This window comes from Musa acuminata, chromosome BXJ2-5 (genome assembly GCF_036884655.1).
Source record: "Musa acuminata AAA Group cultivar baxijiao chromosome BXJ2-5, Cavendish_Baxijiao_AAA, whole genome shotgun sequence".
NCBI classification, from domain to species: Eukaryota; Viridiplantae; Streptophyta; class Magnoliopsida; order Zingiberales; family Musaceae; genus Musa; species Musa acuminata.
The window spans coordinates 15,282,231-15,302,426 of NC_088342.1; the positions used below are offsets into that span (position 1 = coordinate 15,282,231).

At 37.9% G+C, this 20,196-nt stretch overlaps 1 protein-coding gene across 1 annotated transcript in view; it reads left to right on the forward strand.

The window, feature by feature from the left end:
• Nucleotides 1–682: 682 nt before the first annotated feature.
• The window catches only part of LOC103972994 (glutathione reductase, cytosolic), a 31,218-nt gene continuing 11,704 nt past the window's right edge, over nt 683–20,196 (forward strand). Inside the window, exons 1-4 of the mRNA XM_065108963.1 lie at nt 683–1,116; nt 1,600–1,664; nt 8,328–8,397; nt 16,260–16,331. Coding sequence (XP_064965035.1) covers nt 976–1,116; nt 1,600–1,664; nt 8,328–8,397; nt 16,260–16,331 — 348 coding nt within the window. The 5' untranslated portion in view covers nt 683–975. The remainder of the gene's footprint in view (nt 1,117–1,599; nt 1,665–8,327; nt 8,398–16,259; nt 16,332–20,196) is intronic.

The window sequence follows — 20,196 nt, forward strand, 5'->3', positions numbered from 1 at the left end:
TGATAGCCTTCACCTTCACCGTTATAAACATCGAGATCTAAAACATAAACATAGTCATAGACAACAGCACATAAAGACATCTGTCGCTTTTGTTTAAGCACCTGACTTCCATCTCTTCCGTCTATTTAGGCGTCAAACCTTATACTAACCACATCAACTTCGAGAATGCCATCACCGGTGACGTAATAGAATGCAATCTCCACGTGGTCCAGCTCATTCATCCAAAGCCTAATAATTAATAAACTTTTGCATCCGCGTGCTGCGAGCGGTCCCCTCCCAGATCGTAACATCGTAACCGTTGAAACGCAAAATCAACGGCCGCGAGTAGAAGATGACACCACGCTGTGCCAAAGCACGTTTTCGTCGCCACCCTTCATTCGGCCACATCACAGATAGTTGAATCCCAACCGTCAAAGAACCAGAAATCCACGGTCAAGATTCGCTGTCGGTGCACGTTTTCCTCGCCGCCGTCGATTTGGTCCCCTCGTCAGTGGCAGGTGATCTGTACAGTGTTCTTTTCTGAAAGAACAACGCTTTGCTATTTTGCTACTACTCGCTCGGCTACCTGTCTTTTGATAGGTGAGAATGATGGAACCGTTGGTGGGTCCCTATGTGACATGTGGAACTTCCAATCAGGTGGCCATTCGCGTGGAGATCAAGACGAGAATTCCGAAAAACTGTCGCCAGATGACGGATGCGAAGAGAAAAATAAAGAGTGTGATGACTCTACCTGGAACCCTAATCTATCGTTCGATAGGCAGATCCGGGAGATAAAAAAGGGTAGCGATGGTTTCGTTCCTAAATCGAGCAGTCGCCATTTGATGAGTCCAATTTCGATTTAATTGACCGACGGGCTACCGATTTCACCGATCACTTTATCAGCGATTGTCGTCTTGATCCATCTGGTCACGGTTTGGAACAATTTTTTAGCAGTCTACTTTGTGACTGGGGTTCAAATCAGCGGGGAATCATCAAATGGCGAGGAAGATGCTGATAGATGGAGAGCTTGGCCAGACCGCAACGGACGAGAAACAGTATGATTTCGACCTCTTTGTTATCGGCGCTGGGAGCGGTGGTGTCCGCGCTTCTCGAACTTCCGCTGCCTTTGGAGCCAAGGTCAGGGATTGCGGATCTTCCGTTTCAGTTTCAGTTATCCTTTTCTTTCCCGCAGAATCCTTACCTTTGTATACAAATTGCTCTTTTCTGCGTGTCGCTCGATGGGCTATTCAAGAGTTATTTGATACTTTTGCTGGTCTGTTATCTTTATGATCATGTGAATGAGGATTGCTAGCATGATCAAATATTGCTTCTTCTGATAACTGTAACCAGTGTGTGGGTGGTTGTGGACCAATTAGAGCCTAAAGTTATTATTTGCTTTGCTTCTGTTTTGCTTGTATTTGTTTAGAGCTCCATGTTGAATTGCTACTTGGCATCTCATTCCTGCCGTTATCTTGGGGAGATTAATGTTTGGGATATTAATCTGTTGATTAGTATCATTTCATTCATGAGTAATTGTAGTTCAGTCTTCTCTCAGATTGATGATTAGTGATTTAATTATTTCGGTTTTTTTTACCTCCTGGCTTGTTAATTATGGTGCAGGTTGCCATCTGCGAGCTTCCATTTCATCCCGTCAGTTCGGAAGTCATTGGAGGAGTTGGTGGAACGTAAGTTTTCTTTTCACGCCTGCTTTAGTTTGTTTGGTTTTAGCTCACAAGTCCTAACCATTTTCTATCTGTTGTTTATTACCTCTGTCCGAGGGATGTATGTACTCCTGTTTGCTGTTATTTCATACATTCTTAACGTAATTTTTTGAACTGGTTATTCTCCTAAACGCTCAGAAACCTATGCATGTATCACAAGAATGCAAATTAAATGGTCCTAGTGCAGTTGAACATGGCTCAATTATCCAATCTGATTGAAGCAATCTATAATTAGTTTCTTTCTATTGACCTTATATATTTTGTGACTCCTAGAATTTTCATAACAATCATGCCGAGTTTCATATTGAACCCTGAACAGAGCTTCTATGGAGCCAATGGTCTGCTAGAACCACTGAGACTCGATTGAACATGGCTCAATTATCCAACCTGATTGGATCAATCTATAAACATATTCTTTTTATTGACTTCAGATTTAGTGACTCCCAGAATTTTCATAACAATCATGCAGTTTTTCATATTGAACCTTGAACAGAGTTTATATGGAGTAAGTGATCTGGCTAGTATGGAATGTGTGCTGGAACCACTTAGGAATCCATAGATTGGATCCAGTTATAAACTGAATATTCACTGTCTGTGTCCTGAAAGCATATTACATGTCATTATGAGAAATACTGTTAATAAAGTGAGTTTATTGAAATGAATCATAAAATTTATTCAATAATATATATAATTTAGGTTGCATATGATGAATGATGGAGGTATTTTTTGTAGGACTAGTTTAACTTATTTGTTTAAGAGGAAGACATGGTCTTTTGTACCCAATAATTATTAGATAGTCAGCTTGGTGTGTTTGATTGAGTTTCTAGCTAAGATGGATATGTGTTGGGAGGATGCATGAGGACAAAATGATAGAAATTGATCAGTGCTATGGATATGAACGAGTTAGTTAGGAGTAAAAAAATTATTGCTTGTGGGGTTATTTGATTACTAATTTTCATATGTAAACTGAGTCATAAGTAGGTGGATAACTAGTACTTTTAGATATGTGGTCAAACATGAAGGACAAACTTGCTCTTCTTCTTTAAGATTGATTTTGGAAGTTATATGGCTGATTATGAAAGATGCTCATCTCTCTCTTCTGCAACCAATTTCAAAGGAAAGGGAGTTCCTACTAGAGTAATTGCAGATGTGGAAGAATTGCTCCTAACATGTTCATACTCTTTAGTTTACAAGCGAAGCTATGTGTCAGGTTTACTTTATGACCAATGAAGATTGAATGGAAAAGCTAAAAGAGCATATTTTATGCAAAACACAAACAAAATAACATGCAACAGTTGGGGTTTTCTGAAGTGAGAAGGATCGTTGACCTGCTTGGAAATAACCAAATTTATGATTTATATTAAAGAAGCTTGTCAATGGAGGGATTTTAGATGGTGTGCCTGCTTTTTAATTGGATTTTGTCACTGCAATCAATTAAATTGGGAAAGGAAATGTCAAATAGCATGCTATGCATTGTAGATCTAAAGTCACTCTCTTCATCTCAAATAATTTAGACTAGTGTTGTTAGATGCTAAAAGATGCAGCTAGGTTGTTACTCGAGTGAAGCTAGGAGCTTAACAATATAAAAATTATAAAAAATAAAAATATAAGGATAAAGATGATCATTAGAATAAAAACTAAATAATACAATAATCCAATATTCTCTCCCATATAGGAATTGTTTGATCGACAACATTCGGCCTCTTCTTGGCATGTTCTATTTAGGCCATCAAATCTTGTATACTAATTAAGACATGTGGATTTGTTATCTAAAGATGCCTTACATATTTTTCATCATTGATGATCTTCATCGGGTCAACAGTAATGTACCTTTTTTACAATAAGATAAAAAAAATTAGGTACTATGGATTATCTAATCCTAAAAAACACTCATCTTAATTTGAGGACAAAGAAAGAGTAGGGGTGTTCAAATAATTTAAGTAAAGGAAGAGGTAGCTATTGGAAGAAAAAACAGGTAGAGGTATATTGACAAGTGTCTTCGGTGATGGAGATCTGTTAGTGGATGTCCGACAGTGGAGAGTTGAGGAGATAGATATGGTGATGGTGGAGGAGATAAAAAAGGGAGGCAAAGTATATATCAGGCAGAGAGACAAAGAGGGTTGTAGAGGTATCAAAAAGGGAGGAGGAGAGAGCCATTAGGTGGAAGAGGTGGAGAGCTAGGCATTGATTGGGTTGCTTGACTTGGACACATGGTCGAGTAGCTCGGTTGGGCCGTTCGATTCCTCAATCAAGTCACTCGATCAGACTAGATGAGTGATGGAGAAGCGACAATGGGAGAAGAAGCATCAGGGGTGTTTGAGTGCACGCGGGACCGAGGGGTGAAGGAAAGGAGATATATAGCAAGGTTCATCGTACCGTACCGTACCGGCGTTTTGACCCGGGCTCGGTACGGTATGGTACCAGTGTACTGGGCGGTATATCAGGGCATACCGAGCGGTACACCCTGGTGTACCGAACAATTTTATACTTTTTCATACTGTAGCAGTGCTACAGTATAGTACTGTAGCACTGTAGTACTGTAGCGGTGCTGGACGGTACACTTCGGTATGGCAGACCTTGATATATAGTACCTAAGGTGGTTGAGTCTAACCAAGGCGTTGTTCGAGCTCAACTCTGGCTCAGATTGGATCAATCAATTTATCAATAGTTCGGCTCCATGCATAGTGGATCAAGCTTGGTTCAAGCTTGGGTATCGCTATGGGTTAACTTGGGTTATGCTTTTTGTGCCTAGTCTAGCCCAGATGAGTGCTTGGGCTGCTCTACACCCAACTTTAGGTGCTCGCCTAGGTGGTGCCGAGGCAAAGGCTCCTCGCCCCACATGTTTTTCTCTTGAGGTTCACTTCACTTGGTCTGATTGCCTCGATGAATGTCACTGATTTAGGACATGGACTATTTATTATTAACTTTTTTCTTATTGTGGTGAAGTTATACATCTAAGTTATATGATCCTGTCATACACAGCATACTAAAAAGCAAAATAATAATATGAAAGACATCATATTTATGTTAATATAAACAGGATATTAAAAGTAATCTATTTATATATATTTATTTGTAAATGACAAATGACCAAGGTGGGATTCAAGAAGTCTTTTATCAGCTAAGCTAGCCAACACCTTAAAAAATATGTTGGATGAGGTCTTGAACTTTCAACTTTTGGTAACTGAGTTTGTACACTACCACCAGACCAATGTTTAAGGTGTAAAAATACATGAACCCTCAACATTTGGTAAACGGGTATAGTACACTACTATCAGACTAATGTTTAAAATGTGTAATGCATTTATATTAATAGAGGATAAAAACGAGCAAATTTCACCTCTCTCAAATCATCTTCCTTTGTAGATCCATTTATTTGCATCAGCCTCTAATTCAACATCGTCACTTACAATATTGTAAATGTTATATCTAAATGTGGTTCACTAGTAGATATCACAAAATTGACAATATTGCCAATGTTTTATCTAAATGTGGATCGCTAGTAGATATCACAAAATTGGATCAGCATCATGTATTCTATTGATTTTATCTATGGAGAGACAGGGATTGTAAGTATCTTAAAATACAAATATACCCCAATGGAACAATAAAGATTATGCATATAATAAAATTTGTAAATTAATTATTCAAAATTTTACACCAATATTTTATGTAAAAATGCATTGCACATAATTAGAACAAAGAATGCGTAACTAATGAATGATAACATTTATTATGTGTTTATCATATATTAATATAATAATATAGATGTTAATGTATTTATTATCTAAGTGTGGTCGCGTATCCATATCTATCCTTTGTTTTTTATCGGTCTTATCAAATTATATAGCATGCATTTTTTTGCTGTTTTCCTGGAAAATATAATTTCTACGTTGTTAAATCCAATAGTTTCAACTTTACCCTATGTATAATATCTTAATGAAGTTAAATGACCTCACATGTCGGGTTATGAAATTATTAACCAAGAGTTCAATTTTCATACATTTCTCCCAAGATTATATCACAATTTTTGCACAAATAAGATGTACATTATTTTATTTAAAAAATATTATTACTAATTTCTTTTGCTAAAGCTAGTAATTGGTATAACTCGTATTACAAAATTTACTTTCACTTTGGTGCACTTAAAGTCTTAAATAACGTCTTTTCATTTGCCCTAAGATTTTGAAACCTTAGAATCTTTATAGATTATAAACATATTATAAGAAAAATACCAAGAATTTAACTTGAAATTAGTTTTTTTTTAATGAATATGAAATATAAGCACTGAATAATCGGTCATATATTTCTACATTAGTCACAACTCATTTATATATTTCTTTAAAACATCAATTCACAATTTATCATAAACATGCATGAAGCAATATTAAACACACTCATAATTTAAAAGCAACTCATAATACATGTTATTGTATTATTTAATTGAATTAATAACAACATACTAAGTACATGAACTTTTATCATATATAATCAACTCATGAAATCACTGGTTTTCACGAAAAATTGTATTAAAATAATATTAATTTTCTGTTGAATTACATAAAGTATTTTAAATTATTCTAATGGATACAAAAAATTTCTTACCATAAGTCCAAGAGACAGTTAAAATTATTCAATAACTTTAAATATAGTCCTAATTAAGAAAATGATATTTGGTCATTTAATAGGTCAAAATCAACAAACTAAGAAAGAGTTAAAATTACCTATTCAATAACTTTAAATATAGTCCTAAACTCCTAATTAGGAAAATGATATTTTGGTCATCTAATAGGTCAAAATGATATTTTGATCAGGCTACTATGAAGAAGAAATCATAATTATCTATTGAGATTGAATATGTCAAACCAGATTAACTTAAGTATTTATAATCAACAAATATTTAAATATGCATAACCGATGGTAGCCGATGCAACAACTTGAAAAAGAGTTGGATGTAGTTGGGATTTGATGAGTTGGGTTGATTTTGTAATTTTTCCTCATTGGGTAAGTGATCATTAGAAGGCATGACCTCATGGCAATATTGTTTACCTTACAACTTAAGTGTCTAGAGTTTAAGTCATGAAAATGATCACTTTGCTTGCAGAGACAAGGATGTACAAACTGAGGTTCTTTCCTTAAAAACTACTAGCTTTTACGTGCGGATGATGACTGCTCATGAGATGGTTTTTCATGAAAAAATCACATTCAAACAAAGAGTCCTTCATTGGAGTGTACTAATGAAACAATAACATGGGGAACCCATGTGATACTTGTCTGTAAGGTTAGCCAAGTCTCAACCTCATGTGATCTGTTAAGGGCATGCAAAACAAAACCAAGATAGTTGAAGAGGTGAGTGATGAGCAAAATGTCGTTGTTGTCCTAGAAGGCACAGGGAACAAACAATTGAACACAATGAAAACTTAATTTGCCTTAAAAGACAATTGCCGTCTCGAACGATAGTAGGCTCTCGAGCTGTCGGAGAGCTTGATGGAGTTTTATGCTTGCATGAAAATGTTATTTATGGCCTCACAAGATGTCAAAACTCTCCAACTACTATATCAATGCCCCATTCGTTCTAGTGCCACCTAGAATTCCATGGTGCTGAGATGATTGACATTTTCCGCCACAGCCAACGATGTGAAAAGGGCTATTTTGATTAGTTTTAGCTTGAGATGCTGACGGTCGATGGAATGACATACGGATTGCATGTACAACAAATAACAAGCAAATTACTTGCAAAATGAGGCTTTCGGCTTCCGCATGCCTTTCGTATGCCTCGCTATGTAAAATCATAGTCATACATGGAAAAGGGTAACAACAAACAAAAGATGGTCTGCTTGAGCAATAAAGGTGCTACATCGTGAGCTTGTTGCGGCCGTCCATGACACACTTATCAAAAAGTTGGTGTCTTCAAATGAAACATGAGTTAAGATTAAGCTAGCCTTCATTTAAGTGTTTTGTGTGGCTGAGAACTTTTTCTATAGTGTGGTGGCATATATTTTATTGGGTTCTGTATATGAAACCATGTTGAACATTCTTGTGCTTTCCCTTCAGGTATCCCGATTACTTGTTTGTCCTTAATAAGAGATATGGGATCTTTAGACAAACTTATACGCATATCATAAGAGAGGAATTTTTACTCCCAAGTATTTATTTGGGTTTCTTCTTGAAAGTTGATACTAATCTATGATTCTATATGTCATTTTATTATGAGATGTTGATGCTACAGTGGGAAAATAGTGACCATATGGTTGTAATAGCAATGTATGAAAGTGACTATATAGTTAAAAACATCTATCACATGTATAAATTATTTTTGTTGTCTAAAGCTGCAACTTGCCGTAATCTGCCCATTATTATGGCAAGTACTTCCTAAATGCCTCTTTTATGAGGTTGATATAGAAAGACATTTAAGTTACAATTGATGCATTTAGAATTTAGAACTGATCTTAGTTTTTTCCTGTATAATTGCTGGCAACTAGTTCAGTGAATTCATTCTGGTCTGTTAGTTGGTTCTATCCGTTGCTTATGCTTGATGGAACTGCTGCTAATTCTTCCATTTTGAGAGGAAGATTTTGAAGTCAACAAATTGTATCTTCTAATTATAATCCTCCTTATGATGTTCAGGTGTGTTATACGTGGATGTGTTCCTAAAAAGATATTGGTTTATGCTGCACAATTTAGAGGTGAATTTGAGGTATGATCTTGGCCACATATTGCAACTGATTTAGTTTCCTTGTTGTTATCTAATTCAGCAAAGTCATGTGGTCTGTGTGATGTAAACTGCAATGAGATTCTCTCTCTTTCCACTGAGCAATCTAAACATCATGCTGGTTCAGGGACACCTTATGCTTTTGTACTTTGCCTTTCTATGGAAATGGGACGAGCCTGGCTATAATGGTTGCTCTTTTGCTATCTGGCTGATTAGGGTCTAAGTCTTAAAAATAAGCTCTGTACTTGTAGAATAAGGCTGTGTACATTGGACCTTGTACCCAACAATAGCAGGAGTCTCATACACTAGATCCACCCTTCTTTTGTTTTGTATGGAAAATGTACACAATACTCCCAACTATTTTTTGTCTGTAAATTTCTAGTAAGTCTTACAAAGTCATTACAATTTAATTGACATTCTCAGTATTCATGTATATCATATGTTTACATACTTCTATTATTTATTATTCTGCATTTTTGACAAATATTTCCTGAATTGACATTTTTTTTTTGAATCCAAAACAACTCAATTCTGCAACCTTATGCCAAACACCAAATTTGTGGCTCATGATCAATTGAGAGCATTCAGTTCCTTATATTATCATTGGCCTAAATTTATGGAAGCATGATAATTTTGTGGAAGAACCATTATACTGCCTTATGACTTGATTTTAAGAGTGCAATATTTGTTCTTTATATGCTGATTTTTAATCCATGTGCCATCTTCTAGAGAATGAGTTCTACATGTATTTTATTGAAACTAGTTCACTAGTCACTCATGTTTAATGGAAAATGTTATTGGTATCAGTGTTGATTTCTTAAATTTTTTATGATGTGTAGTATGCTGAATTGCTTTATTTTAGGCTTTTCTGGTGAGTATACTGTGTAGTTTTTTGTTTTTGTTTTGGCTTCTTATATTGTTGCTGAATATTTAGATATGATAAGCGAGATTATTCATGTGGGGTGAGATATAATAAATATGACTAGTTAGTTGAAAGGTTTTTTGTAAGGCGTAAGTGCTTCTGGATTGCTGTTTTTCCTGTCTAGAAATACTGCCTTGATGACAGGATATTTCAACATTTTCCTGTAAAATGTCTTCCCTTGACATAGGGCTATGTTGAGAATTGTGTCATTAATTGTATTGATGCCTTTGTTATTTTTGGGTGGAAGATGAACAGTGTAGCTTGGACTGTGGATAAATCTGGTGTATTTTGTGGCAACTCTTTATTCTTATTCTATTTTGTTTCCTTTCCTAGTTTGCTTTTTTTTATAATTAAAATTAGAAGGCTTAGTTTCAGTAAAGCATTTCCCGTGTCTTCGGTCTTTTATAATATCAACAGCAACAATTTCTTGTTGTAAGTGTGGAGGCTTGGGAAAGCAGTGTCTTTTGAACATTGTAGTGTCTTATTGTAGTTGTGTTCATGATCATCCTTATTTGGCATGTCCTGTTTCTAGCAGCTTCTAGAATGGATTTTTGGTTTTCTTTGGAACAATGAGCTTGCCTTCTAGATATAGATATGTTTTTTATTGCGGGTTTAACAGAAAGGTGGTGGAACTTATTTGGAACTATATATGTAGCTTGGTGTATTTGTTTGGATTGTTTTATCAAGAACTAGTTTCTTTATTAATCTCATTATTGGCTTTTAAATAGGTTCTTTAAGTGGATATTGAGAGTTTCTTTTTTTAATTTCTTGTTTTATTCTCTAGTTTCTTTTGGAGGATGATTTGTACCTCTTCCACTATAAAGTCTTTCCTTATTTAATTGTCACAAAAGAGGTTTTCATATGTTCTTTGAATCAAGGTTTCAAGGCTCAGTCTAGAAACCTATATCGGTCTTGGACGGACTGGCATGGTTCTGGTACATATTGGCAACTGACACATAGTATGCCAACAAAGCAGTAAACATCGACCAAAGAGAAAGATGGAGAGGAGGGCCGAGGGGGGTGGGAGTAGGTTGAGAGAGGAAGGTGAGAAAGAGGAGGTAGAGGAAGAGAAGTAGAGGAGGAAGAATGCAGCAGAGGAAATGGTGACTTGGTGGTAGTATAGCAGCAACGTAGCACGATAGTGGTGATGTAATGAAGTGGTGGTGTTGGTAGAGGTGAAGTCACTAAGTGCTCGAGTGCTCACCTAGGCAAAGTGAGCCCCGAGTGCCTTGAACAGAGGGTGAGTCATTCGCTTAGCCCAACTAATCCATCTCAGGCTAATCTAGGCTTGCACTACATGCTTTAGTTGATATGATTGGACCAGGCTTGACTTGAGATTGATCTGAACTCAAGAGGAGAGACGTAGACAGGGAAATGGTGACTTGGTTGTACGACAGTGTCAACTTAGCAAGATAGTGGTGATGTAATGAAGTGGTAGGTGCATAGGTAGTAGTGAAGTCATCGGTCCTCAGGCACTCACCTAGGCAAATAAGTCAGGTGAGGCAAGCTTTGAGCCACTCCAACAGACTTGTGTGACTTGCTTGCTTGGCCCCGCCACGGTAGCATTACATCTCGATCTAACCCAAGCTTGCACCATATGCATTAGTTGATATGACAGGACCAAGCTTGCTCACGACTAATATAAGCTCAAACGGAGGGACATAGAAAAAGAAATGGTGACATCATGGTAGAACAGTGGCAGCGTAATGGGATAGTGGCTATATAATTAACTGGTAGAGGCATAGGTAGCAATGAAGCCACCAAGTTCATACCTAGGCACACATTTTAGGCATGAGGTGCTTCAAACAAACTCAAACGAGTCGTTTGCTTGGTCCAGTCCCAATAGTGCTACATCTCAAGCTAACCCAGGCTTAGACCAGATGCATTAATGGATATAATTAGACCAAACTTGACTCAAGATTGATCTAAACTCAAATGAAGTGGTTTGGTCCAATCAACTAGGTAATCATATGCCCTTTGCCCCTGCACCTAGGTGGGAACTAGAAGCAACCCAAAGGATCTTGTTTGCAATTGAAACCCTCCTTTAAGCCCCTTGTCAATGACTTTCTACCAAGGATTGCAATTTTGTGTTGACCGGCCATGCTGATCTTTGGCTAGTTCGGTCTATACTGATGTATTGTGTGTTGGTACACCGGAGGCCTGAAATGTGTCGACTATTCCGAAAAATGCCCAGGAAATATCTGAAAATACTTGAAAATTAGGAAAAAAACCTATATTAAGGTATTTTAATTAAAACTAAATGTAAATCTAGTTTTATTTCAATAAAAATATAAATAAGGAAGGGATTTATCTTTTTTGGACATTGATGAACAGTTTTGCGGTTAGAAGATGTGAGTGTGAAATAAGGTGAAAGGATGGGAGGCTAAGAAGCATAGACATGGACATAAACACGATAAGGACACGTGTGTGTGTGTGTGTGTGTGTGTGTGTGTGTGTGTGTGTGTGTGTGTGTGTGTGTGTGTGTGTGTGTGTGTGTGTGTGTGTGTGTGTGTGTGTGTGTGTGTGTGTGTGTGTGTGTGTGTGTGTGTGTGTGTGTGTTTTATAGAAGCATTTATATTTAAATTTTATAGAAGCATTTATATTTAAATTTTATAGACTCAATAATGTGAAAAAATAAATACCATCACCCAAATTTAAATAATTAAAATAATCTTAATTAGAGTGTGTGTGTGTGTGTGTGTGTGTAAGTTTTATAGCATTTATATTTAAATTTTATAGAAGCATTTATATTTAAATTTTATAGAAATTTTATAGAAGCATTTATATTTAAATTTTATAGAAGCATTTATATTTAAATTTTATAGAAGCATTTATATTTAAATTTTATAGACTCAATAATGTGAAAAAATAAATACCATCACCCAAATTTAAATAATTAAAATAATCTTAATCTAATTATATTTCTCGTTGAATTTTCATGTTAATATAGGCCTTATATGTGTTTTATATGTGTTTTTGTAAAAGCAAAAGTAAAATAAAAATTATATTGCAATAATCATTATATATTCACAATGTAACATATATCATGGCTAAAATAACATAATAAATAAGATCTAACGTATTATGAATAAGAGGCAATAATAAAAAATCATAATTGTAAGACCTAACCTATTACTCTTGTTATGCAAAGAGTGATTATAAATAAGAGGCCGACATTATAATTTAGACATTATAGTAGACTTATTATATCTTATTCATAATTTAGACTTATTAAAGTAAGCAGACATTATAATAGTAAGACATTATATCTCTAACAGATAATTTAGGCAGACATCAAAATACAAATATAAAAGGTCATGAATTAATTAAAAAATACTAATTCAAATAGAAGGATCGAAATCCCGATCGCTCACTTTTTCTATGCACAATTGGCTATGGGTTGACGAGAGGAATGCCAAAGGAAGCCTACGATCCTTATTGTTGGCGACGGATTGACGAGAGGGACGTCGAGAGAAACCCATGAGAGGTTGTTGGTAATAGGCGATGAGTTCCTAAGGGCAGGAGGGACGCTGAGTGCATGCGTTAATAGGCGACGGGTTGCCGAGGACGCATATCGCACGATAGAAGATGATGGAAGTAGGCTTGCAACGACGTCGTTGTAGCTGCAATTTGGCATTCTACTACTTCTGTTGTTGCATGTGTTCGGTGAATTTGTTTCTGCTACAATCTGGTGTTCTAAATATGCTTGCACTTGTTGTTGGCGTTTACACACCTACCCTCAAGGTATGGCGAGAAATCCCAATTCCCTATATTCCCCAAATTCCTCTAGATTCCCCGGTCCTTACATGAATTCCACGTGACCTAGTGCCGCACACGAGCGTCACACAAGGAAGGGCATAGGCGTAGGTGTACATGTGGGTGCGGGAGATGTTCAACATAGATACATTATGTCCCAAAAAAAATAAAAAAATAAATAAGACATTTGTCAAGTCATGTTTGTGATGTATCCATGCCTCTTAGGGGGAAGAGTGGGGTTAAATAAGGATTCGAATGGGTCCAATGGTCAAATTGATTGTTATTGACCACTACATATTGATAACGGTCAAATTTCGATCGTTTTACTCCGTACGAAGGGTTGTATACGCCCCTCATCCCCCCCTCCCGGCCCTCCAAAAAAAATCAAAAGCTACTTATATATTGCTCGATATAGGGCGGTCTATATTCCAGTCAGTTGTCGAACCAATACGTATTGCCCATACTGTTTTAGGCAGTGATTTAAAAAGCACTAGGCGCCAAGGTCAAAAAACGCCCAAGGCGCTAAAATATAAAAATATATAATATAATTAATAAATATAATTATTTAAATAAAAATATGCTACTAAATTAATAAAATCGGGTACAAAATCATAATAAATAAATAAATCATAATTGTATATTTTTTTTATTTTTTAAATAAAAAATATACTATTAAATAAATAAAAATTAATAGTATTAAAATTAAAATAATATATTATTAATATAATAAATAAAAATACTATTATTAGTATACAGTTAGCAGTATACTGTTAATATACTGTTAACAGTATAGTGAGAAGACCGAGGCTGCTGAGGCAACGACAATGGTAGCAGGCGACAGCCGTAGCTAGAGCGGGAGCGATGAGTGACTACGGAAGTGGGAGCGGGAGCTGCGAGCGGCAGTGGGTGCGGCGAGCCACAACGGGAGCGGCGACAGTAGCGGTGAGCGACGACAGCAGCGATGAGCAGTGACTGTGGCAGCGGTGAGCAGTCGGCGAGTAGCGATAGTAGCGGCGAGTAGCAACAATGGCAGCAGCGACAGCAGAGAAGAAATCTCGACGGCAAAATCGCAAGTGTTAGGGTTGGGGAAGTCGGGGAAATCGTGAGAGGGAGCCTGATATCGGTGATTTAGTTGGTTCGATTGAATCAACTAAAGCACCAGAGACCAACCAGACCTAAAAATCTGGTTCGGTCGCCTAGTTTAACCTAGGCGCTCGCCCGAAGCGCCCGACGCCTGGGCTCGGGCGAGCGCCCAGGCGGCGCCTCTTTGAAGCGAGGTGCCTGGACATGAAGTGAGGCGCTTGGGCCTCGCCTCGCCTCGCCCGAGTGCCTAGGCGAGCGCTCGAGCACCTAGGCGAGCGCTCGAGCGCCTATTGAAATCACTGGTTTCGGGTGGTATGTCAAACTATGCTTTCTACTTCTTCGACAATTGTGATATGGTCTATTCTCTGCATTCTACTGCATCGTTGCCCTATTTCATTATTAGCTTCATTTCTTATTTCCATGATTATGACCCAGCTACACTTCTTTGAGGCTAACCTCTATCTCTGGCTACTCTAGAGCCAGCATCAGATCTTAGCGACTTGAGGCTGCAGTTCGCTCAACTTCTCCATATATTACTCTCTCCATCTCCTCCATCGCTGTCTCTCTACCACCCTCTCCATCTTTTCTGTTGCTTTCGTACACTCTGTTTCTCTATTCTTTGCTTCTGTTGGTAACATATTCATGTTCACTTTCTTTATCAAGACTTTCTCCAACTAGGTGGAAGTCGAGGTTTGAAATTTTTACGTTTTAGTATATTTGGTTTATCATCTCATGAACTCATTGGTGACAGTGCTATTGTTGCACTTTTCCTTCGCACCATGTGAGTTGAAATGAAAGTTGAATTCTCTTTATTGCTTGAATGCACATTCTCATATATGCTCAATGCTTTTACTTATCCATGCCGACAACACATTGTTTTGTAATTTGAGGTTAAATATATGTAATTTGATGTCTTAATAGTGAACTTTTGATTATGAAATGATACAAAACTCATATCAAATTTTAATGATTGTCTTTAGCGTTTTTTTCTATAATATAATATTAAGAGCCTAGCTTCGTTTGAGCAAGTGCCTAGTGCCTTGATCGTCGGAGCGGGGCAAGGCAGTAAGGTGGAGGAGGAAGAGAGAGAAATAAAGAGACAAAGAAGACGAGTGAGATGTTGAAGGAACGATTAAAAGGAAAAATTAGGGAAGATAGCTGTAAAAATATAAAAAATGATAAGTGCTGGTGATAGGTGTATCATTTGTCACCGCTAATTTTAACTATTAAAACTGGTTGATAAGTCCAGTTCAGTAGGATTACCATGTAATAACCCTTGTTCCAGACCAGATGAGGTGGAATTGCTCCTGTTTTCTGGTCAGCTTGAAAAATACTGGTTGGTCACTCTGATAGGTTTTTTACTTCTTGCTTTGAATTCCGACTATGGTCCTTCACCCTGGAGTCAACATCTTTATGTTACTAAGCACTATCACCAAAAGCTTACCTTTCACCCTTTTTTGTTATTTCTTCATTGGAGTTAGTTTTGTTTATGTGACCCCTAATTCATGTTATATTCTTTAGAATATAGTGACTCTTAAGCATGGTTTGCAATATCGTATCGTACCGCTCCGATAGAGGACCGATACGGGCGGTACATTGGTACACCTTAATGTATCGTGTGTCGGTATGTTTAGTACAGCTTGGTACATACCGTACTGATAACTGATCAGTATACCGGTACGGTACGGTATTCAGAACCTTGCTTTATGGAAGAACTAGAAAGATAATTGTATATTTTATATGCAAGTTATTAAGTGTGAAGACAAATACACCAAAACTAGTTGATTACATACATGAATTATATAGATACTGTAACTGAAATTGTTGGTTCTCATTGTGTTGTAGCTGAGGTTCTTACATTTTATGACATGGTTACACTTTATTTTCTGTTCTTTTGCTTTCTTGTGGTGATATATTATTTCTTAAAGAGCTTAATGGTAGCAAAAAAAATCTATGGAACAGGTCCCAAATAATTGGGATATTATGACTTGTCATTGTAGTTGTGGAAATATATTATTCATCACATTGTTGGATCCCAATATATGATTTCAGATGCTAATATTTTGACGTGTCCTTTTATTTACAGGATTCTAGAAATTTTGGGTGGGAGCTCAGTGATGAAATTGGCTTCAATTGGAAAAAACTTTTGCACAATAAGGTCAGAGTAAAAACTAATTATCTTGCTATTCTGCTTTCATGCTCTATTTCCTTCTCTTCAAGTGCAACAATATATATATAATAAAGTCCAAAAATTTTAGACGTTAGTTGGTCCTATCTTTGGTAGTACTTTGTTGACAGAGTGTGTGGTTCATCTATCAATTTTTTATGGACTATGGACTGTGTCAGAAGCAAGGTCTTCAATTTCGAATAATACCGCCTGGTATGTACCGATCCGTCAGCAGACTGGTACACGGACCGCCCGTTATCGGGTGGTGTATATATATATATATATATATATATATATATATATATATATATATATATATATATATATATAATATGAAGTCGCCTTTCCCTTCTCCCATGCGGGGCGACGTCGCCTTTTTCGGCAACGTCGACGACGTTGCCTTTCCCTTCTCCCACTTGGGGCGATGTCGCCGAGGCGACACAATGTCACCTTTTATAAAAATATTTATATATAAATATATATAATATTTTTTTACTTATATATATATATATATACACTTATATAAGCGATGTCGCCTTGGCGACGTCGAGAAGAGAGAGGCGACGTCGCTGAATTTTTATTTTATTATATATATATATGTATATATATATGTATATATGTATATGTATATGTATATATGTATATATGTATATGTATATGTATATATGTATATGTATATATATATATATATATAGTATCGTACCGTACTGAGCGAATGTCGAAACTCCGGTACGGTTTGATATTTTAATGCTTGGTCAGAAGTATATAGGGCTGGCTGATGATGTCTTGAGTCAATATGCTAGGCAGATATGGGAACTATAACCTGGCTCACCAATTTCTTCAATATCTTTTTGGCTTGCCATTATTTCCCATTCAACCAAGCCCTAAAAGGGTTCAAATACTCGGATGCTTTTGTTTTGGAAGAGTTCTAGTTAGATATGTTGTTCTTTTAAAGTAGTTATTTAACCCTCTTAGAGTTCTGATAATTTCATAGAATTTTATCTTTTCTGTAATAGGAAAACTTGTTGTGTTTGGTTTGTTTTGAGAAGACAACAGACCTCTTTGTTCTTTACTTTTATGCTGCTTCTTTCATTTCCCCTATTTTTCATATTTTACTGATATCTACTATTCTATGTATCTCTTTGTATAATTTATCTGCTGTCGGTGATATAATAATACTTCATATTTGGTCCAACCTTCATATAGCTAAGCCAGAATAAGTTTCTGTCAAAATTTTTTTTTTTTTTTTTTAAATCTTGTTTGCAACTGTCAGCTAAAGGGATGAATCCTCTTCAACAACTATGTATGTTGTTTGCAACATTTGGTTAAAACATGAAGTGTAAGTAATTGTGAAAAATTTTTGAATAGATTTGAGTTGATAATATATTTTATTGAATTCATTGTGCACAAATGTGCATAATCATCTCCTGATTTCAAATCTTGGCTTACAATATTAAGTGTCAGGCAGATCTAATATGAGCCTGCTGTGCATTTATTGGCTCTATTTCGATTTTATATGACATGTAGGAAAAGTTAAATAGAGGATCCATAAATGCTATTTCAGGTTCTCTTTAATGGTATTATCGAGTATCAACCATCATGAGTTACAATTTAATTAAATGGAGAGAGAGCCTTTGTACAATGGTAAGCGTGTTCCTAGACTTTTGAGTCATAGGAACGACCTTTCTGGTTAGGGGTATGGTGGCATACATTGGCCCTCCTTTGGCCCTATGGTGGCGGGAACCTTGCACACTAGGTTCACCCTAAAATGAGTTACTCCTGTGGCCAGTTGGTTTAGCTGTGACTGGTTTGCAATTTCCAGCTGCCGGCAGCGGCCACTGCAGGGGGCGGGGGCGCCGCCCTTGCCCGTGGGCGGCTCGCCTGCGGGCGGTGTTCCCGCGGGCGGCACTGCCCCTGCAGGTGGGCACCCCTGTGGGTGGTTCTGCTCACGAGTGCAGCTCCCGCAAGCAGCTGCCGTTGGCGAGCCTCGCCCCTGCGGGTGGCTCGCCCGAGGGCCCAGCGACCACAGGCGCCGCCTGCGCCCGTGCGCATGCGGCCGCCATGCCTACGGCCCTGCTGGCGGGTGCCGCTGCAGGCAGCCCTAACTGCGGGCACAATGCCTGTGCGCAGGCGGCCGCCGCTGCGGCAACCCGCCAGCCGCCGGCCGCCAACCGGAAGCCTGCACACAGATGGCAGCGCTGCCATCTGCGAGGGCAGCAACATTTGCTGCCCTTTCTCGCTATTGCATCAATGATTTTGACATCAAAAGCTTCTCCAAAACACAACACACGCAGTTATGGATGTCGCTTTGGTGGTCCTTCACATTCAGCTCTCGAGTATCATTCAACTCTGAGTATGATTGTGGCCTTGTTGGTCCTATCTAGTTGCACAAATTCTGAAATAAATTTTACTTCATATAGAATTTCGAGAAGCATTTAAAAGGCTTGGAACAGTAATCACTACTTAGATTCCATCCTTTACTACAACAAAAGATTTTCCCTTTTAAAAGTTAAAGAGGCCGTAAAATCAACAACTAGGCTTATATGGTCATGAAATTATATGTACAAGCCTAACTTCTTACAAGTGGAATTTCTGTGGTTGTCTTTCTTAGATTGTTGACTGATCAGTGAAGTCACTGGGCTCTCGCTTAGGTTCCCAAGCGAGGCGGGGCAAGGCCCGAGCGCCTGGAAACTAGTCTAGGTGAGCGCCTAGAAACTGGGCACACACCTAGGCCTAGGTGCTAGGTGGGCTAGGAATCCACCTAATTCAAATTAGGCCTGGGTTGAGCTCAATCAATGCATCTAGTTCAAATTAGGCCTCGGTCGAGATCAATTAACAGCATCTTCCTCTTCATCAGTGAACGGCGATGGTGACAACGTCTTCCTCCGGCAAGCTCTTCCTTGATATCCCTCTCTCCTCTTCCTCCTTCGTCATTGCACACCTTTGGACCTTGATATCACCCCTTTCCCTCCTCCGTTGCAGCCGCCAACATCTTCCCCTCCCTCTCCCACCCTTTGTCGCAGCCCTCCGCGTCAGCATCCACCAACGTCTTCCCCTCACTCTTCCCCCTCTTTATCGCAGCTTACAGGACCACAAACCCCCTCCCTTCCCCTTTGCAGCTTCCCCCTTCCCCGACAACATCCTCCCCCTCCTAGACCACATCCCTCCTTTCTGATCACAGCTTCTCGTTCCTCATCCCGTTCCCCTTCCTCTTACCCCCAGTCACAACTCCCCCCTTCCTTGACAGCATGCTCCTCGTCCTCCTTGATAGCTCCCCTCCCTGCTCTTGGACCACGGCCCGCTCTCCTTTCTCCTCCTGCCTCCTCCCTCTTCTCCCAACCGACAGTAACCCATAGCTACCCAACAAACAATAACCCTCTCCCATACCTCCTCCTCCCTCTTCCACTCCCAACCCATAACAACCAACAACCACCTAACCGATAATGTAATTTGATACTTCAAATAAATGCAATTTTGACTTGTTATTTTATTTTAGTAATTATATTTATCAATCATGATATATATTTTTAATTTTAATATTTGGGAGCATCTCGTTTCGGTCAGGTGAGCGCCTAAAGCGTTGCACATTTTGGAACCTTGGCCCTTATTGTGCCTAGTGCCTTTGACTACACTGTTTCTGATATCAAACTCAAGTTCGTGCTATTTCTGTAGTATTTGCCCATGGAACTTTGTGAGATGAGACTTAGAAAGTTTGTTCTAGATTAAAGCTCTTTGAAACTATGCTTCTAGTCTTATCATGGTTTCTTATGGACTATCGATAACCTAACTAGGTGTTTTATTGTTTCATTAACTTATAGTTGTCATTATTGGTGATATTGTTTGCATTTATGGCCTT